The 20,073-nt window shown below is 46.3% G+C and overlaps 1 protein-coding gene across 3 annotated transcripts in view; it reads left to right on the top strand.

The window, feature by feature from the left end:
* The first annotated feature begins 4,549 nt into the window (after nucleotides 1-4,549).
* The window catches only part of LOC101108113 (dedicator of cytokinesis protein 11), a 211,353-nt gene continuing 195,829 nt past the window's right edge, over nucleotides 4,550-20,073 (top strand). For all 3 annotated transcript variants that reach the window (XM_027963225.2, XM_027963224.2, XM_042242184.2), the window contains exon 1: nucleotides 4,550-4,780. In XM_027963225.2, coding sequence (XP_027819026.1) covers nucleotides 4,679-4,780 — 102 coding nt within the window. In that variant the 5' untranslated portion in view covers nucleotides 4,550-4,678. The remainder of the gene's footprint in view (nucleotides 4,781-20,073) is intronic.

Below are 20,073 nucleotides of genomic sequence, written 5' to 3'. Positions count from 1 at the left end.
TGGGGAAGCCTATTATGAGAGTGTAGTCATGCCCAAATCTTATTCATCTTCAAGGTCTAAATCAAACACCCCCTCCTACAGGAAGCCTTCAACACTCCTAATCACATGTGATCTTGTGATCTTCCTTTTCACCTCAAGTATGGTCCTTATCACATACTTCCTTGTATCATAAATACATTCTCCAAAAGACTTTTTTTCTCTAAAGAGAATGGACAGTGTATTTAATTCATCCGGCATCCTCTCTCAGTGCATAGTACAATGTTTAATGTTTGTGTAATTAAACAGAAGCCCTAAAGCAAGAGAGTGAAACCTACAGTCTCAAGAATAAGCGAGGAGCCTACATAATGACCAGATGGTGTTTGCATACCATCCGTGTGACATATGCTTTCCATGGCTCACAAGGCTCTGTAGAAATTGCCTACTTCTCTGATTCCATCTCCTACCACGCCATTTCCTTCTATGCTTCAACCACGCTGGCCTTTTTTTTGTCTTCTGGCTTTGAACACACTAAGTCTGTCCCCATCTCCATGCCTTTTTATCTGTCATTCCTTCTACCTGGAGCACTCTACCTCTAGATCTCTACTGGGTGCTTCTTTTCCTTCAAGAATCTAACAGTTTTCACCTCCTCCAAGAGGACTTCCTTGACCATCTAGTCTAAAGTAGGTCTTCATTTAGACAATGAACTTATGGTTGCTGGGGGGGAAGGGACAGTTAGGGAGTTCAGGATGGACAGGTATACACTGCTATATTTAAAATGGAGGCAGTTTGGGATGGACAGGTACACACTACTATATTTAAAATGGATAACCAACAAGGTCCTACTGTATAGCACAGGGAACTCTACTCAATGTTATGTGGCAGCCTGGATGGAAGGGGAGTTTGGGGGGAGAATGGATATCTGTATATATATGGCTGAGTCCCTTCGCTAGTCACCCAAAGCTATCACAACACTGTTAACTGGTCATGTGAAAGTGAAAGTGTTAGTCGCTTAGTTAGGTCTAACTCTTTGTGACCCCATGGACTGTAGCCTGCCAGGGTCCTCTGTCCACGAGATTCTCCAAACAAGAATACTGGAGTGGGTTGCCATTTCCTTCTCCAGAGGATCCTCCCAACCCAGGGATTGAACAGGGGTCTCTGGCATTGCAGGCAGATTCTTTACTGTCTGAGCCACCAGGAAAGCCCTAATCAGCTATACCCCAATACAAAATAAGAAGCTTAATAAACAAAATAAAGTAGGTCTTCAACTCCAGTTACTCCCTATTCTATCATCTAAACTTAATCCTCCACATAGTATTTTTCACTTTCTGAAATTAACATGGTCATCTGCTAGCACTAGCAGGTAAGCTACACCAGAAGAAGGACCTTACCTGTCTTGTTCAACCCTGTATACTTCTAGTGGCTACAACAGAGTCTGTAGTAGTAACAATGCTTTTGACAGAAAGAAACAGAATTTTCAACTAAAGGTTGCATAAACCATAAAGGTTTACTTTTCTCAGACGTAGGCAGTACTAGGTAAGGTTGATTCAACCGTTCAATGCTGTCTGGATTCTGGATCTGCTCCTCTTTGATGGTCTTGGACTTCCCTTATGGTTGGAAAATGGCTGCCAAGAGCAGATGCATCGCCAGAAAAGACACCTCTCAGGGGAAAAGGGGTTGCAGAGGTCTCTCTGCACAGTTCTTTTTTTAAAAATATCTTTTTTTCTCTTTTTAAAAAAGTAGCTCCCACACTTCTCTTTTATATTCCATTGGCCCAAACTAAATGGGAGCTAAGACCACTAATCTAGCAAAGGATAAATATTCAACCTTGAATATTCATTGTAAGGACTGAAGCTGAAGCTGAAGCTCTAATACTTTGGCCACCTGATGCAAAGAGCTGACTCATTAGAAAAGACCCTGATGCTGGGAAGGATTGAAGGCAGAAGGGACGGCAGAAGATGAGATGGTTGGATGGCATCAACTCAAAGGACATGAGTTTGAGCAAACTCTGGGAGTTATCAAAGGACAGAGGAGCCTGATATGCTGGAGTCCATGGAGTGTCAAAGGGTCAGACACAACTTAGTGACTGAACAATGGTTACTGGTAAAGGAGAGTGAGGTTATCATGATTTTCTTTTTAACCAGTCATAATTCATCACCTGGAGCTGGGTCTGCATTTCTTAAGCTCCGTGGCTCTGCTGATGCCAGAAACAAATCTGAGCTCTCTTAGCAAGGAAAAAGTGTTATGGCTGTTGTGGAGGTAACCAACAGTATGGAACACGCAGGTACTCATGGAACAGAGGCGTGAATTCAGACTGATCTACCAATACTCAGTGATTAACAAGTTTTGTACACACATGCACTATGCAAAGCCAAGATCGGTGATAAAAGGCTTTTACCTGTACAGGACTTCCAGGTCCCAAACTCTCTGGAACCTTTGTCTATGCTTTATTGGGACTAATATGATGGCTGCTGAAATAGACATGCTGCTAAGAGATCTGGCCTTCCCTGGATTCACAGAAGCCATCAACCACGCATGCCCTATATGTAGGTGTGACTGCTTGGTCTTTGAAGATCGGAAAAGTGGGGAACGTGCCCTTATGGCAGTGATAGGATCCACTTAGAAGCGCTGCATGGCTCCACAGAAATTACTGGTCATTTTTAAACTCTCAGCACATTAAGTAACCAGACAAAATTGCTGCAGTTAGCAGAACCTCACTTTGCACTTGAGGAGGCTTTACAGGGTCACAAGTACTTCAAGACTCACATCCTTATTTCTGCCTTGTTTTTCAGCCGCTAAGTTGTGTCTGTCTCTTTGTGGACCCCATGGACTGCAGCATGTCAGGTTCCTTCGTCCTTCACTATCTTCCAGAATTTGCTCAAATTCATGTCCATTAATTCGGTGATGCCATCTAGCCATCTCATCCTCTGCTGCTCCCTTTTCCTCCTGCCCTAAATCTTTCCCAGCATCAGGTGACTCTTTGCAATGAGAAATGAGTTGACTCTTCACATCAGGTGGCTGAAGTATTGGAGCTTCAGCTTCAGTCCTTCCAATGAATATTCAGGGTTGACTTCCTTTAGGATTGACTGGTTTAATTTCCTTGCTGCCCAAGGGACTCTGGAGAATCTTCTCCAGGACCACAATTGGAAACATCAATTCTTCAGCGCCCAGCCTTCTTTATGGTCTAACTCTCACATCTGTACATGACTACTGGAAAAACCATAGCTTTGACTATACCGATCTTTGCTGGCAAAGTGATACCATGTCTAGTTTTGTCAAAGCTTTTTTTTTCCAAGGAGCAAGTATCTTTTAATTTCTTGGCTGCAGTCACCATCTGAAGTGATTTTGGAGCCCAAGAAATTAAAATCTGTCACTGCTTCTACTTTTTTCCCTTTTATTTGCCATGAAGTGATGGGACCGGATACCATGATCTTCATTTTTTGAATGCTGAGTTTTAAGCCATCTTTTCCATTCTCCTCATTCACCTCATCAAGAGGCTCTTCAGTTTCTCTTCTCTTTCTGCCATTAGAGTGGCAGTGCCATCTGCATCTGCGGTTGTTGGTATTTCTTCCTGCAATCTTGATTCCAGCTTGTGATTTATTTCTGTCTTAAGCATCTTCATTTTATATCTCAGTTCAGAATATGTTCTTTGATTCTTAGGAAACAATTTCTTGGAAGGTGAAGACGATAAGGAAAGGAGTTGGAAATAGAGAGGTGATAGGAGGGTGTGTAAACGCTTCTAGAAGATCAGTAAATCCTCTGGACTCCAGGTGATTGCCTTCCCAATACCACCCTCCTACCCGGGCCTCCCCGCCACGCCCTCCCCCCCCCCCCCCCCCCCGGCTCCCAGCGCCCCGGCCCACAGCAGTCTCTGCCCAACTAGACAACCTGCCACAGGTGCAGGCCCCCACCACCCAGCTGTTTCCTGCCCTGACCACCACCCCACCCCCGCCCCAAACGTGAGGAGGACCGATGGGTAAGAAAATGGTGTGGGAAGGAGGTGACCCAGGCATATCGCTCCGGCCGGAAAACCATTCTCCCTCCTTCGACCTCTGACACCGGCGCGACCCCTCCTGGGCGAAGCACACAATAGATGGCCGCTCCACGTCGTTCTCCAGCCCCTCTGGCGCCCCTGCCCTGGGGGCTTGAGGGGTGAGCGGAGGCTAGAGTTCCCCAGCCCTCCAGCGGGCACCGCAGCCTAACGGGCGGGAAAAGAGCGCTGGAGCAGAGCGTGCTGCACTCTTGGCGACTTTCCGTGTCCTCCCGCCCCCGCCACCCCCCAAATACACACGAAAAATGAAGCAGCCAGATCTCTTCTCCCGGATGCGGCTGCACCAGCAACATCAGCTGCGGGCGGAGCCCGAGCGGTTGCCACTTCCCCCCTCTTCCCTCGTGACCCTGGGCCCCCCTCCCGCGCTCCCTCCCTCTCCGCACACCCTTCCCCGCCAGACACACCCTCCTCCTCCGGCAGCTCGCGCGGAGCTCGGGCTCTCTAGGGGAGGGAGCGGCCGCTGCCGTGGGGCAGGACTGCGAGCGAGCGAAGGAGGGCGGGGCCGCGGGGGGCGGGAGGAGGAGCCGCAGGAGCCGCGCCGCCGCCGAGCTGCGATGTGGCCGGCCAGCCGGCGTGTAAACACGGGGAGCAGCCGCGGCCGCCCCGGCCCCGGGCACTGAGCACGCCCGCTGAGACCTGCCCGCCGCTGCCATGGCCGAAGTGCGCAAATTCACCAAGCGGCTCAGCAAGCCTGGCACGGCGGCCGAGCTCCGGCAGAGCGTGTCGGAGGCCGTGCGGAGCTCGGTGGTGCTGGTGAGTGACCGAGGGGTCCCCAGGGACACGCTCCAGGCGAGGACGATCGGGCGGCTTCCCGCGCGCGCGCGGGGCCGGGACGGGGACGGCTCAGCCTGTGGCCGCCTGGTGCGCTCCGCGCTTTTTTCTCCGCTTCAGTAAGTTTTTGCCGCGGCCACCCCTCGCTGGGGGTCCGAGTCCCAGGCGCCCGCTGACAGCGCCGCGGCTGCCCGGCTGCCCCGCACGGCGGAGGAGGCGTGCGCCCGGCTGGACGCCGACGGGCCATCGGGGGCTCGGAACCGGGGCCCGGGAGGGGAGCGTGAGCTGGAGAGCGGGCTCCGCTCCCCGAGACCCGGCACAAAGAGCCTGAGACCCGGGCGCGGCGAGATCCCGATTCCCTCCTGGCCGCACCTGAGGCAGCCTAGGCGGAAGGATGCGATGAGCATTTTGCACACACACGCACGCGCGCGCGCACATACACACACACACACACACACCGTGTACACAAAAAAAGAACCCCACCCAAAAAGCCCCGGGCGCCCAAGCTCCGGCGGGCGGTGAGAACAGAGGAAGCGCAGCGACTTCCTCCTGCTACTGGGGAGAGGGTGGTGATGGGTGTAGAAGGGGTGCTGCTGGCGCTGGCGCTCAGAAGGGAGCGGATTGGAGACAACGGGGTTCCTGGGCGAGTGGGCGCGGGCTCGGCAGCCGCAGGGCCAGGGTGTCCCCTGGGACCTGGGAGCGCTCCAGAGGCGAGGAGATGGACCCGTGGGGTTTTAGGAGAAGATGGTGTGCGCTAGTCCGGGGATGGAGGACCTAGGTTCAGAGCCCCACCGCTCAGGGCTGGGGGATGGGGATTGGAAAGCGCGCTGACCCCTTGGGAACCCTTCCGTTGTACCCTCGGGTTGTCAGACTCGGGAGCTTAGCGGACGGGTACTAACGGGCTTCTGTTTTCAAGACTCTTGTTGCCAATTTCCTGGACCAGCGATCAAAACCTAAATAAGCAATCAGACTGGTTAATTACTGTTTGTTTTGTTGCTTTGGTTGGTTGGTTGGTCGTTTTCGTCTCTCTCTAGTCCCTCTACCTTACCCCAAGTTATCTGCTGTGTTTAAATTTCACCATTTAAGAGTGAGTTCTTTTTGTTAAAACAACTTATCATCGGAAGGGAACTTCACAGCCTTTCCTTGTAATTTTTCTGTTGATCTTGTAGTATCTGTGATAAAACCAACATAAAAGGGAGGCCAAAAAAAAAGGAGGCCAGGGACCTGATCCCAACTGTGGAGAAAGTTGACATTAGTGGGAGTTCTGGAGGAGGATCAAAGGCAAAATATGTACCTTTGAGATAAAGATCTGATCCCTAATAGCTACAACTGTGCAAAGCCAAGTGACTTTAAAGAAATCTCTCTGTCCTGGCTGGAACCTTGAAAGTTTAATCCTGCTGTTTAGCAGAGCTAAAAACCCAGACCTTTAATGTTGTTTTAATGGACTTGGCTTATTGTGTGTCTCACTGATTGTAGAATGAGGTCCTGTTGGGCTCAGATTGGAACCTCCATTGTCAGCACAGCCCCTTAAGATTGGAAGGCAAGCTGTGTGTAGGGAATTTATACCAGGGCTCTTATTTTGGGTGATTGTTAACAAGCGATTCAATCTCCCTAGCACAGGAAACCCTTTTCTAAATTCAGGAAGAAAGAAAAATCTCACTTAAGCAGGGGTGACTGGCCCTCTACCACACCCTGTGAAGTGGACAGATGGTCTCAAGAGAATAAATGGGCCTCAGCAAACCTCCACTGGGATTTGACCAGCATTTGACCTGCCACCCTCAGCAGCGTAAAGTTAACATTAGCATTCTTGCCCAGGTTTTTGGGTTTGAAAAAGAATTTGGGGTAACACAGGTACCTTCCTAGCCACTGATTCTTTGGCAAAGCTCAAAAAGCTGTTAGTGGGAGGAGACTCCAATGAGAGATGCTGCCAACCTAGCTTACTTGGGACCAAGGCCACAGACTTTAACAGGCAAGGCACAGAAATATTTATTTACTACTTTGGTATGTAGTCCACACTGAAATTTTGGGAGTTGGGGAGAACTGATTCTAGGAATCTAAATCTGTACCTGTTGAGTCCTTACTGTGTGCAAGACACAATCCTAGATGCCTTAAAATGATGAGTGAATGTGGATGACTTTATTTTCATTTGTTTCATTAGTTCCAGCCTGGATTGGGTATACATATGTGTTTGTCAGGAGGATGCCCAGATTATATACATAAGTCAATTATAGATTATTCATAGCGCATTAGTGAATGCTGTTTTAAAGTGGCTCAGTCAATTAAGAAATGGGGAAACAATCGTAAAGGAGTATACTCTCCTAAATGGCTCTCTTTCTTGGCCCCTGCTTTCCTGACACCAAGAGCTCATTAAGCAAAGCCACGCGTGACTGGAGAGTGAGTAGACCATGCACATTGCAGCTGCCGACGAAACGTCTGATTCTTTTCTGATTTAAGACCCAAAATGTTTATTTGTGACTGCTGAGGTGGGATTTATACTTGCTGCTGTAAACCCACGACGCTCAAGTTAGGGCTTCAACATGGAGTCACATTCATTAGATTCCAATATGGAGTCATTCCTGCTGCAGATCAAGCTTTCTTGTGGTATATCTTTTACTAGAAGTTGGAAAACCCACCAAGCTGAACAAATATACAGAATTTCCTGTTTAGGTGGTTTGTTAAAAAAAACCAAAACAGTTATACCCTTTTTGGCATATTGCTAACATCATTCAGTTTTGTTCACTGAAAAATTCAGAAGGCCTGGGCTATATATAGCATGTAGTTGCGTATTCAGACCTTCATCCAGTTATCAGTACTTCCTCGAATCTATTAACTACGTAATGAAGCAGAGAAAGAAAGACCATTTTGTGGCTGCATTTTCTTGGCGTTTTTATGAAGGATACTTTTAACCCAAGCAAAGGGATAATTACAGAATTAACCACTGGCAGAGGTTTCTCAAGAAAGACTTGGGGAGGAATATTATAACCTGAGAGTGTATGTGATTAACTGAGAAGTGTTTACATATATACACACATTTTAGAATGCAGAGTTTTAACGCTGTTTTTGTTAGAATTCAGGATGGAGCTGTTTGTTCCTATGGGGAGACAAAGCCATTTGATAAACCTTTTGTATTCTGGCTGCCCTTGGGAGGAGTCCCTGTGTCAGCCTGGGAAAGTCGCCTAGTAGGTGTTTCAAAACTGTTTGCTTGCTGCTGCTGAATATACCCTTAATTCCTTGTGCGCCAAAGGATCAGGAAAGAGTTGCTAGATATTACGGGTTGTAGCCCCTTGAGGCAGGGCAACGCATGCATGGTCCCCAGGCTGGCCCCATTGCACACAAGGCAAGTAGAGAAAAGCTCTACACACACACACACACACACACACACACACACACACACACACACACACACACACACACACACCCACACACCCACACACCCACACACCCACCCACCCACCCACCCACCCACCCACCCACCCACCCAGAAGTGTTCCTTAGGTTTGCATTTAGGGAAGGCCTGAAAATGAATCAGCTCCCCTGCTCCCTCTTCCCAGGGGAATTTGTGGAATATACTTAATTGAGTACAAAATAATAAAGCAAGTTGCAATGGGTTTTGACCGCCTGCAATGCAGGAGACCTGGGTTCGATCCCTGGGTTGGAAAGACCCCCTGGAGAAGGAAATGGCAGTTCACGCTACTATTCTTACCTGGAAAATCCCATGGACAGAGAAGCATAGCCCTATGGCAGGTCACAAAGAGTCAGACATGACTGAGCGACTAACACGCACACGCACACACACACGCACACGCACACGCACACGCACACACACACACACACACACACACACACACTCCAGTTCAAAGACTTAGCTGGGCTCTTGATGAAATAGTCTCGCTGCTCCTGTTGGCTTTTCCAGGTTTGGAAAAGGAAGGATCTGTCTGCAAGCCCAGTGCAGAGGTTACATAGAAGCACCAAATAGTAGAATTTGTTTCTTAAGCTGAATGTGTTAAACAAATTTATCATACAAACTTTTAAATAATTATTTCACTTATCCATATTTTAAGAACATTTCTTGACATCAGTAATATAAGTCTACATAATCATGTTTAATGACTGCCAAAAATTGCACTGTGGGTGGATTATAGCTAATCATCCTTTATTGTTTGATACCTTGAGAAGCTATAATTTTGTGGCATTCTGAACACAAGCTCTCCCGGACAGTAGCTACTGGCCATCTGTGGCTATTTACATTTTCATTTAAATTAATTAAAAAATTAAAATTAAATAAAAATCAGCTCCTAAACTGCACTTGCCACAGTTCAGCTGCTCAATAGCCACATGTGTCTAGTAATTGGCAAGTAGGACAGCACAGAGAGCAAATTTCCATCACTGCAGAAAGTTATTTTGGACAGTGCAGGTATAAACATGGATTTGAATGAACATCTTTGAGCAGGTACTTTCAAACTTGCTAGATTGACCCTCTTAGATAAATTTGTAGCATCGGAATTGCTTGCTCCAACATTAGATACATATTTAGCATTAAAAGTTCCCCTTAAACCTGCTGTTAAATTGCACTGCAGAATGTTATTACCATTTACTGTTTCGTCACCAGAAATGTGTGCATGTTCCTCCCCCAACCCTGCATACTAGCACTGGCAATTAATATTTTTTAACCTTTGCAATCTGATAGGTGATCAATGGCATAACACTCTTCTAATTTACATTCCTTTCATTAGTCTTGAAGTGGAACAGGTTTGCAAGTGTGATTAGCTATTTGTATTTCTTCTTTTGAGGATTCGAGTGAACCTTCTTACAGACTTATTTCCTGGTTTGTAATCCTTGCACTAACGGTCTCTAGCCCTAAGATTCTGTTTTGATAAGTCTGGGGTGGGGCCAGGCATCTGTATTTTTAAAAACAACCCAAGGTGATTTTGATGTGCACAGAAACACAGATCTAGGCCACTTGCCTACTCAAGGCAGGAACGTCCCCTGTACCACCCCTGACAAACGGTGACTAGCTTCTCCTTAGCCACTCTCCGCCTATGAGAGGGCTGGGTAAAAATGTTGTGCTGAAATGTGTTCTCTGTAAGTTCCACTGCTAGGCTAGGCCCAGCTCTGCTGTTTGGAGCTGCACAGAATATGTTTGCTTCCTCTTTCACATGACAACCCTTCAAATATTTGGAGACTGCCACCATGGCATTTTAAAATTCTCTCTTCCCAAAGCCAAACAGCCTTCATTTTGTTCCTTCCTCACATGATTTGGTTTCAAGATGCTTTACCATCACATTCATCTGTTGGGGCTCCTTTCCAAGGTTTCAGTGTCCTCCTTAAAATATGGAAGGCAGAGCCCAGGTTCAAGAGTCAGACCTGGGCTTGAATCTGCCCTCTGTCACCAGCTTGCATTGTGAACTGAAACAAGTAACCAGATCTTGTTGTCCTCATCTGTGAAATGGGGGTAGATAGTTGTCCCAACCTTGTGGAGTTCTCGTGGGGTCAAAGAAGGTAATATTTGGAAAGTGTCTGATGTATAAGTGATTCATAAAGGTAAGTCCCTGACTTCTTGGCTCATATCCAAAATGGGTATGAAATACTGTTACTAGATTTCTCTATAACAAAAACTATATTCTGGAAGGGTCTAATACAGATTACAGTAAAGAAGGGAGCAGTATTTCATACCCATTTTGGACATGAGCCAAGAATTCAGGGACTTGGCCGCATATACACTGGAAACAATATGGAGGATGGGACCTGTTGCTGGGTGCCTGGAGGCCAGGTAACTAGTTAAAATGTAGCTCTGTGGCTCTGAAGAGGGACAACAAAGGCATAACTGAGGCAGTGACAATGGAGATAAGGCAGAAGAGGAGTGATAAAATCAACAGGATTTAGTGATGTCTTGAAGGGGGGTAGGAGGAGGGAAAGGAAGAAGTGGGAGGAAGAGAAAGCGGAGGCGGGGGGAGGTGGCGGCGGGGAGGTGGAGTCAAGATGGCTGAGGTTTGTCCACCCGGGTGACCTGGAGGATCAGCGTGTTCCATGAGAGGGGAAGGGAGAGAGTGTGTAGTGTTGTGTTTTGGCAAAAGACTGGGGTTGTTGAGGGCCCAGAAGAGTGTCCTAGATGGGATTAGGAAGGGGAGGAAGAGCCAGGGTTGAGCAGCTGGTGAGGTGAGATTGTAGGAGAGATTAGCTGATTGAAGAAGTTTGCACCTTTGGGGGTGATTAGGGAAGTGGGAGGCTGGGCAGCGATAGCAGCCTCTCCAGACTTCATGGGAAGTTAGGTCACCTCCTGGGCAGCCTCCTCTCCAAGGGCTCAGCCTGACTAGCCTCTTTCCCCTAAAGAGGCTGGAGAGCACGTTTCCTGCCCTAGAGGGACTCTCAGACCCGGAAGGGAGATGAGATGTATGCAAATGACTGAAATAGAGAAGATGGTGGTGTGGCTTCTCTCTTCAGCTAGTTACATCACTTCTGCCCAGGGCCCTGTGATCTTTTTTGTGATCCTTAAGGGTTTTTCAAGAGTTTGATCCTTCCGGGCTCAACAGTGTTAGTGTTAAATGAGCCTCTGCTAATTAAGTGTTCATCTTGGCATTGCCCACATTTACTGAACTACAGAAGCCTTTTTTTTTTTTTAAATAAGAATGGAGAAAGTAAATGGCAGTTGTCTGACACTGAGAAATCTGTTTATAGTTTACCTGCGTCACTCATCTTGCCATTCCGTGACTTGACCTTTGTGAGCTGCCAAAGTCCTTGCTATCTTCCTAGACTCCCAGCGCTCCACCCTGGGAGCCCCCATTGCTTGTTTGTTGGAATTCCATTCAGAGGTGTCTTCACCTCTCTGCTTTTGCTTTCTTCTGACACATAAAATCATAAGTATGTTGAAAAGTTATTAGTTTTTTTTTTTTTTTTTTGTCATTTTCTTTTTTTTTTTTCTGAAACACAGAAGGGAAGGCCAGAAACCACAGGCGGGAGAAAGCGTGAGAGCGGTTTCCCCTTTTCTGTAAATCCTAACGGTCATTTGATGATACATCTCTGTTTGGGATTTAGATCTCTTGGTTTCCTTCAGCTTTTGTCAGACTGCAGCGGGGTTCATGGTAACGCTGGCCTATCACTTATATCAGCTCAGAGCCAGATGCCTTTCCAACTCTTGCAGGGCCGCACCCTGCAGGCTCCCAGAGCAGTCACTGGGGCAAAGGGACAGTTTCATTCAGCTCCGTTGCCTGTGACGCGTGTTTAGTAGGGCAGAGTAGGCTCTGAAAGCTCACGGCCTGAGTTCAAAGTCCAGCTCAGTGGCTTATTAGCTGGGTGATCTTGGGCCAATTTTTTAACCTTCTGGGCCTCGAGAACCCTCTTATGGGTTTGTTGAAAGGCTTCAACGAGTTGCATGTAAAGCACTAGGGGCCAGGGCTTGGCACATGGAGGGCACTGAATGACTGTTGGCCTGCATTATTTTTCCTGGGCTTGATGGTGTGCAGGAGGTCTTTTGTGTATGTGTAACAAGTTAACAGACAACAGTAAATGGGTAGAACGGAAGCAGGTACCCTTGCCTTTAAAAAAATATTTATTCATTTGTTTTTGGCTATGCTGGGTCTTCATCGCTTCGTGTGCTTTTCTCTAGTTGCAGCGAATGGGGACTACTCTCTGGTTGTGGTACTCGGGCTTCTCTTTGTGGTGGCTTCTCTTGTGAAGCATGAACTCCAGACACACAGGCTTCAGTAGTTGTGGCACTTGGGCTTAGTTGCTCCATGGCATGTGGGATCTTCCCAGACCAGGGATCAAACCTCCACCTCCTGCACTGGCAGGTGGATTTGTGGGTAGATTCCGACTGAGCCACCAGGGAAGCCCTGTTGTTGTTCAGTTGCTCAGTCATATCTGACTCTTTGCGACCCTATGAACTGCAGTACACCAGGCTTCCCTGTCCATCACCAACTCCTGGAGCTTACTCAAACGCATGTCCATTGAGTTGGTGATGCCATCCAACCATCTCATTCTCTGTTGCCCTCTTCTCCTCCAGCCTTCACTCTTTCCCAGCATCAGGGTCTTTTCCATGAGTCATCAGGGTCTTTTTCCTTCTCATTAGGTGGTCAAAGTATTGGAGCTTTAAGTTTGGCATCAGTCCTCCCAATGAATATACAGGGTTGATTTCCTTTAGGATTAATTGGTTTGATCTCTTTGCAGTCCAAGGGACTCTCAAGAATCTTCTCCAGCACCACAGTTTGAAAGCATCAATTCTTTGGTGCTCAGCCTTCTTTATCATCCAACTCTCACATCCATACATGACTACTGGAAAAACCATTGCTTTGACTATACAGACTTTTCTCAGCAAGGTGATGTCTCTGCTTTTTAATATGTTGTCTTGGTTTGTCATAGCTTGAAGGTTAGGAATCCCTACTCTCGCTTTTTTATTTCCTTGCTCCAGATAATGTCCCAGAGGGTGAGCTACATACATTGCTGAGCTAAGAATCATTCCCTTTTGGCAGAATAATCTGGCTGCCCATGAGGTCCTGGGGAACCACCATTCTCAGGTGGACTGGGTCATATCAGAGAGCCCAGTGGATGTGAGGTAGGACTCTGGGCTTTTGGCAGTTCCTGCTTTCAGACTAGCCAGATGAATGAGTGGGAAGGCTAGTTGTCTAGTGGGGAGGAACATCCCATCCCATGTCCGGGGAAGGTTCTCTGGTCTGGGGAACTTAGGACTGGCTCTTTATCAAGGTTCCTGCAAAAGTGTGGCTAGAAGAGCATTGGGCTCTGTATGGAAGACTAGAACTTCAACACCCCTTCCTTTCCCTCTCAAAATTTTGTTAACCTTCATTTCATGCATTCATCCTTACTTCAAAAATAATCAAATGAATATTGACATTCAAATGCCTTTTTAAAGATGTATTATAGAAACATGTAATTTTAGTGGGCACGTTTCAAGCTTAAAGGTCTCCTAAGAAATTAATGTCCTTTTCTACCCAGTTATCTTGGTTTTGCAATAGCAGGGTAAGTTCTATTAGGAATGGTATGGACAGGTTTCCAGTGTGGTTGATACAGTAGAAAATATGCCAATTGTTCCAGAGATGTGAGGTTTGCCTATTGTCTATGCAGAGCCTCGCACAATCATGCCAAAATCTGCTATTAATGATTTCCTGCCATTCTTTGCCACCTTATTTTTATTGCCCATTGAGTTTATTGTTGACAGGAAGTTATATTTTGGCCTTTTTCAACAGCTTATGTCAGATTGTGTTATGTTTCAAGCTGCAGAGAAATGTTTGAAGGTATTCTGATACTTCAGTTTTTCCCTCCTGTTGCTTTCCCTAGTGACTTAAAGATTGAACTGAGTGAGATTTAACTAAGAAGTCAAGTGTTATTCTAAGCCTCTGAGACCAGAACATCTTTATTTGAAGTGCTTCGTTGAAGTGGGTCAGGAGGCTGGGGAATGCCTTTATACGAAATGATGGTTGGACAACGAAAAGACCTTGTATTTTTATAGCCCTGATCTTAGGAAGAGTTAAAAAAAAACTGCAGCTATGTCTCTGACCTCCCTCGAATGTTCTTCCAGGTCACTATGAAATACGTACTGCATTGTCATCACCTCTCTCCCATCGGAAGGGAACAGAGGCATGGTTTCAAGTGAGGCAGGCTGTAGGCCACCCATGTTTGCTAAATGACAGAACAGGTAATGAACTCCAGGTGTCTCAATTTCTTTGGCATAATCAGGTAAAGAAGCACTAGCTCCTGGGCCAAATTCCACAGTGGATTGGGTGGAGGAATCTCTTTTAGTGTGGTTAGGGTTCTCCTCCTATTGGGAAACAGTGTTTATTTCTGAACAAGCTTAGGTCTCTTTTATGGGAAAGTAGAAGGTGAGGACAGAAGGAAAAAAAGAGGGGTGATGTTGTTATTGAGCAATGCAGGCAAGATCAGTATAGATTTTTCCTTGCCAAAGTCAGCCAAAGGATTTTGAGAACTGTTTGCCATTGGCCGTTCTTCCTTTCTTTGCTATTTGAATAATGATATGGGGGAAAAAATATCTCCAGGACACTGGTTCAGCTGAGGTACATGGGATCATTTTCAGGGAACTGTTTTTTATGTTTTTTTTTTTTTCAAGCAGGTTAGTGCTGTCCAAAAATAACAACATATATATTTCTCTCCATGCCTTTTATATGAGCAGTTTAGTTTTTCCACTTGTCAAACTGCCAGCTTTACACCTTACAGGACCTGTTGTCAATGTTCATGGCGTGAGTAGAAGAGTGTTGTTGGCAAAACCAGTTTGTTTTCATAGGTTAACAAGTTCTGAAGGCTTCGGTCCATTAAATGATTTCCTAGAGACCTGAAGGAGGGAATACCACCTTCTAAGTTGCTTAACTTTCCACCCAGAAAGAACTGAAATCCAGGAGGGCTCTCCATCAACTGTTGCAAACACTGAACCAAATAGTTATTAGAAAGCTCATAGGCGCCACAGCTCTCTTTTGCCAGCAGAGTGTTTAGCTCATGCTCTAGTGCTTGTGCCGCAAAGAAGGTACTCCCTGCTAACCTGACCCTGGGGGAGAATCGCTCCTCCCCTGCTGGTGATCCACGTGACTGCTTACAGAGGAGCTCTGCCTGTCTTCCCCTTCCAAACAAAATGAAACAGTCTGGCTGAATTCTCACTGGGGAAGTCAGAGGAGAATTCTGCAGAGCTTTCTCACTTCAGTTCTGTGATTGATGCCCAGCTCCCTCGCCCTGCTGCCTCTGCGTGGAGTGGGAGCTACCTGGATGTCCACTGCCAGCCTGGCATCACCCCAGGTGCAGAGCCCTAAGCAGGGGACATTGGAAAACTCACTGTATTCGAAGCTTGGGGGCTAGGCCTTAAGTTGTCTAGGCTGTTGGTTCTGCCTTGTCAAATCCACTGCTGGTCCCTGGGTTTGATATTCTTTCTTGTCCCCAGGGGTTGCTGTCCCTGTGTCTTGGGCTTGACCCTGTATCTAACCCTCTGTCTTGGTTTGCCAGTCAAGTGCCCAGTTCCTCTAGGAGGGTTCTCATCTTGTTGCTGATCCTGAGGAGGACTGCCCTACCCTCACAGTGACTGCACAATAGCTTGAGCTTAGCAGGGGGTCTGCTTAGAGAACTCAGAAGAGGCAGAGTACTTCCATGAGGAGATCTAGCGATGGCCCTGCTGAGATGTGCGCCAGACGCATGGTCTGTTAAGTTTCCTCTGGCCCCTAGAACACATTGCCACAAACTTAGTGTCTAAAGCAGCACAGCTTATTAAACTCACAGTTCTGGAGGTTGGAAGTCTGAAACAGGTTTCACTGGGCTAATGCCAAGGTGTCTGTAAGTCCTCACTCCCTCCCAGAGGCTCTAAGGGGGGGAGCTCTTACGGTGCCTTTTCTAGTTTCTGGAGGCTGCCTACATTCCTTGACTCATAGCCCCTTCCTCTGTCTTCATGCCAGCAATGTCTGGTCAGGTCTTTCTCACATCATGTCATACTGACACTGCTTCTGTCATCACGTCTCCTTCACTGATTCTCCCTCTCCTGCCTTCCTCCTTCCCTCACTTAGAAAGACTCATGATTACATTGGTCCCACCAGGATAACTAGTGAGGGTAATCTCCCCATCTCAGAGTCCTTAATTTAATCACATCTGCAGAATCCCTTTGCCATGTAATATCACATAGTCACAAGTTCCAGTAAATAAGAAGGGGGCATCTGCCTAGTGCTCAGGCATTGCTGGAAGTTGAGGAATGGTGATCTTACGGTGGATGAGGAACACCATAGGGTCTGGAGGAGGGTCTGATAGACTGGCACACTGTGAACCAGGTGCAGAAATCTTCACAGAATTAGAATGAGAAAGCACAATCCCTTCTGAGAATTTTGGCCAGAAGAAAGCGATATAGGTCTGCAGTCTGCAATTTCAGTTTGGATGTTTTCTTAAATTCTTCATAATTAAAAAAAAATTTTTCCCACACAAAAGTCTCTCAGTCTGGAGTTCTTGTAAGTGGGCACTGCTTTCAGACTTGAGGTGTTTCAAGATACAAGCTGGCCAGACACTTAGCAGGCACTTGGCCAGTTCAGGCCTATGGAATTTTCCACCCTCAGCTAAAGCGTAAAGAGGTAAGGGTGTGTGTGTGTGTGTGTGCGTGTGTGTGTGCGTGTGTGTGTGCGTGTGTGTGTGTGCGTGTGTGTGTGTGCGTGTGCGTGTGCGTGTGTTTAAAAGAGAAAAGGATGGTTTCACATCACAGAGAATAACTCTTTCACTGACAAGCCCAAGACACCTGTCATTTGTCCTGTGGAGAGGCACTTCATCCATCCTGATGGTCAGGTTAGACTGGCCATGGCCCTCCTCCATATTCAAGGTAATTGATGGACTTTTTCCCAGAAATGGGTTTCTAAAACACATGATTAGAGAAGCAGAGAGAAGGACTGGAAAATCTCTCTGATTCCTTCTGGCTTCATGATGGTTTCAGTTGAGAGAGAAATTGAAACTTCCTCTCTCATTCACTAAGTCCAGTCACTGCCATCTTAGACACACCACAAAAGCTTCCTGGCTGATCACATTTTCACCAGCCCTCCAAACACTGGCTATAACAATATCCATGATGAGCTGATGGCAGAGAGCCTGACTGCCCTGAAGAAGCACTCTATCATCGATGTGGATTGCATTTTCTATTTTTACATCAGTTCTAATTGGTCATGGCTATATTTCTCTGAGGGCTGGCCTATCTTTTTCCAGGCCCTTGAATAACTGGTTGAAATGTACTAAAAAAAAATTATGTAAATCTGGGGGTTGGCAAGATTTTGATTAAAAATCTTATAGACAAAATATACATGAACCATCTTCCCTTTCTCTCATTCCATTTGTCCTTTCCTTTCTGCTTAATAGGAAAACTGTTCCAATTCTCCTTATAAGCCATCTCCATAAAAAAATTCAGATGTTTTCAGTGGAATTATCATAAAAATTTTTTCCTAATGTATTTATATACTGCTTATCTCTAGAATGTGAAAGGGTATTAACTGTAATCCTATTTAAATATTTAGAAATGGATGTTCATTTTCATGTTACAGGCTCTTGCCCTTCAACCTGGATTATTTTATTGCAGTTAATTTCACATTATTTTACTGACTTACTCCTTTCTAGTTTGGGTTTTTTTTTCTTTTTTACTGGCCCTCATCTGAATTATGGCTTATGGGCAGTAGGCATTAGATGAATGAGCTTCGTGACAGAGTTGATGCCTCAGGACTCTGGAACATCTGGGAGTGTGGTATATATCAGAAGCAACTACAGAGCAAATGTGTTGTTTGTGAGTGAGTGAAAGAAGAGAGAGAGAGAGAGAGAGAGAGAGAGAGGCAAGCTGAGCTGTGAGAGAGAGCAAGCTGCCTGAGCTGAAGGAAAAGATAGATACTTTGCTTCGGGTCATGCTAAAATCCCAAGGGAGATGCTTCTATAACTGTTGCTTGAATTGAAGAGAAGCAGAGAATCTATTTCCACTGATTTCTTTCTAATGGATTAAATCTACTTAGAGCAAAGTTGGGGGTGGGGTGGGGGAAGGGAGACAAAGATTTAATCTGAAGAAACTAAAGGATAAAAATAAGTTAAGACGGAAGGAAGGGTCCCCCCCCTCATTATAGTAGACCAGGAGTCCAGAGATTAAAATATTAACTATTTAATGAGAGTAGCCAGTATATCTTTAGATTCAGACAGGAAGAAATCCACCCCTGTAGAAACCATACTAGGCAAATGGGACAGTTGTGGGTGGGACCAGAGCAGGGGTGAGTAGACATTCAGGAGATGATAGCAGTGCACCCTGTCAACTCGCATAATTCAAGACCTCGAATTAATTAGTGAAGGAGTGTGCAGGACACTTGTTTGCGGTTCTCTGCTGTATATGATCATTGGGACCCAGTTCTCCAACTCGAGGGTTCAAGACTTGAAACCTGCAAAGGCCAGATTTCTTTTGGGAGTCAAGGGTTGGCTGGCTCTCACTTCCTCCATCTTCCTGTAGTAGAAGGGCCGCAGTTCACAACAATCCAGACCCGTATTTCTCAAGGCAGCAAACTCTGCTAGACAGAAATGTCATGGAGACTGTCACTGAAGCCTTGAGAATTGCTCTGAGTTCAGCGCCCACTGGAGCTGGATTCCTTCGGCTGACTTCATGCTCTCCCTATCAGATTTCCTTTCTTTCTCTTTCTACCTTCAACTGTTCCCTGACTGTCCCCCCCCTCATTTTGATTTTCCTCAGTTGCTGTTCCCAGCGGCACTCACCTCTCTGTACTGCAACCTTCCAGAAAAAGCTTCTGTAGATCTGGATCTCTGGCTCCAGTTGTACCACAACTTTCCCATTTCCAGCCCCGTGCTCTGGAAACTTCTTTCCACTGTGGGCATTTTCTTACTCGCCCTTTTCATCTTTTTCTCACCTCTTCCTTCCCTCTCCTCCATGTTTGCCCATAAAGTGTTCTCCATGGGACAAGGCCATCACTGTGTTTATTTTTTTTAACCTTTTCTTTAGCCAAGGATGGAAAATTCCAAAGGCCTGAGCTAGTGATGGCTGGGTTTCTTTTCTGGAAATTCAATGGCCTGGATGCTAAGGGAATGTCGTGGAGCTACACATCTGGCAAGGTTGTCCTCTAAAATGTCCTGGCTTTGGATTTAGTTCCAACTAAAAGAAGAGGTTCTGTCTGCGGAATTATGGAATAAGAATGAAGAGTTTAAGAAATGATATAATTACAAGTCCAGAGCCCAGTTTACGTCACTTTGTGTTTTTTTTTTTTGAGTTGTTTTTTTTTTTTTTTTTTTGTCTGTGTTTCATTAGGAAAGAGTGGCCTTTGGCTTAGTAGGCGTTTCAAAAGTGAAACCTTCCACTTGAGACACAAATGAAGTTCCTGCAGTTCAATTTAATGGAGGATTTTGCTTTCTTGGGGTGATGAGTTGGCAGAGGCCATACACATTTCATAGCAACAGGGGTTATTGCAGAGTGTCTCCCAGGGGGCACCGGAGTCCTCCCGGTTGACACCAGGTGGAATGGAGCAGGGCTGCCCCACTGTCACGGTTCTTGTCCCTCCCCTGGAGAAATCCCTTAGGCAGGATCTTGTCTCCATGTCCCTAGGAGTATGACATACTAGAGTGGATCATCTTGGCAACAAGCAAAGCAGTTACTGTCTTGAAATAGCTAGAAACTGACCTCCCATTCTGCTAACTCTCAGGAAAATGAGGGAAAATGACAAAATCTCCAAACTCAATTCTACCTGCATTGGCTCCACATTACTGGAAATGAGCACCCAGATTTCTTAGCAGGACTTCCTGTTCCTTCCTGTCCACCAGGAAGGCCCATC

The sequence above is a fragment of the Ovis aries genome, chromosome X (assembly GCF_016772045.2).
Source record: "Ovis aries strain OAR_USU_Benz2616 breed Rambouillet chromosome X, ARS-UI_Ramb_v3.0, whole genome shotgun sequence".
Taxonomy (NCBI): Eukaryota; Metazoa; Chordata; class Mammalia; order Artiodactyla; family Bovidae; genus Ovis; species Ovis aries.
This window is presented reverse-complemented; position numbering and strand designations above follow the sequence as displayed.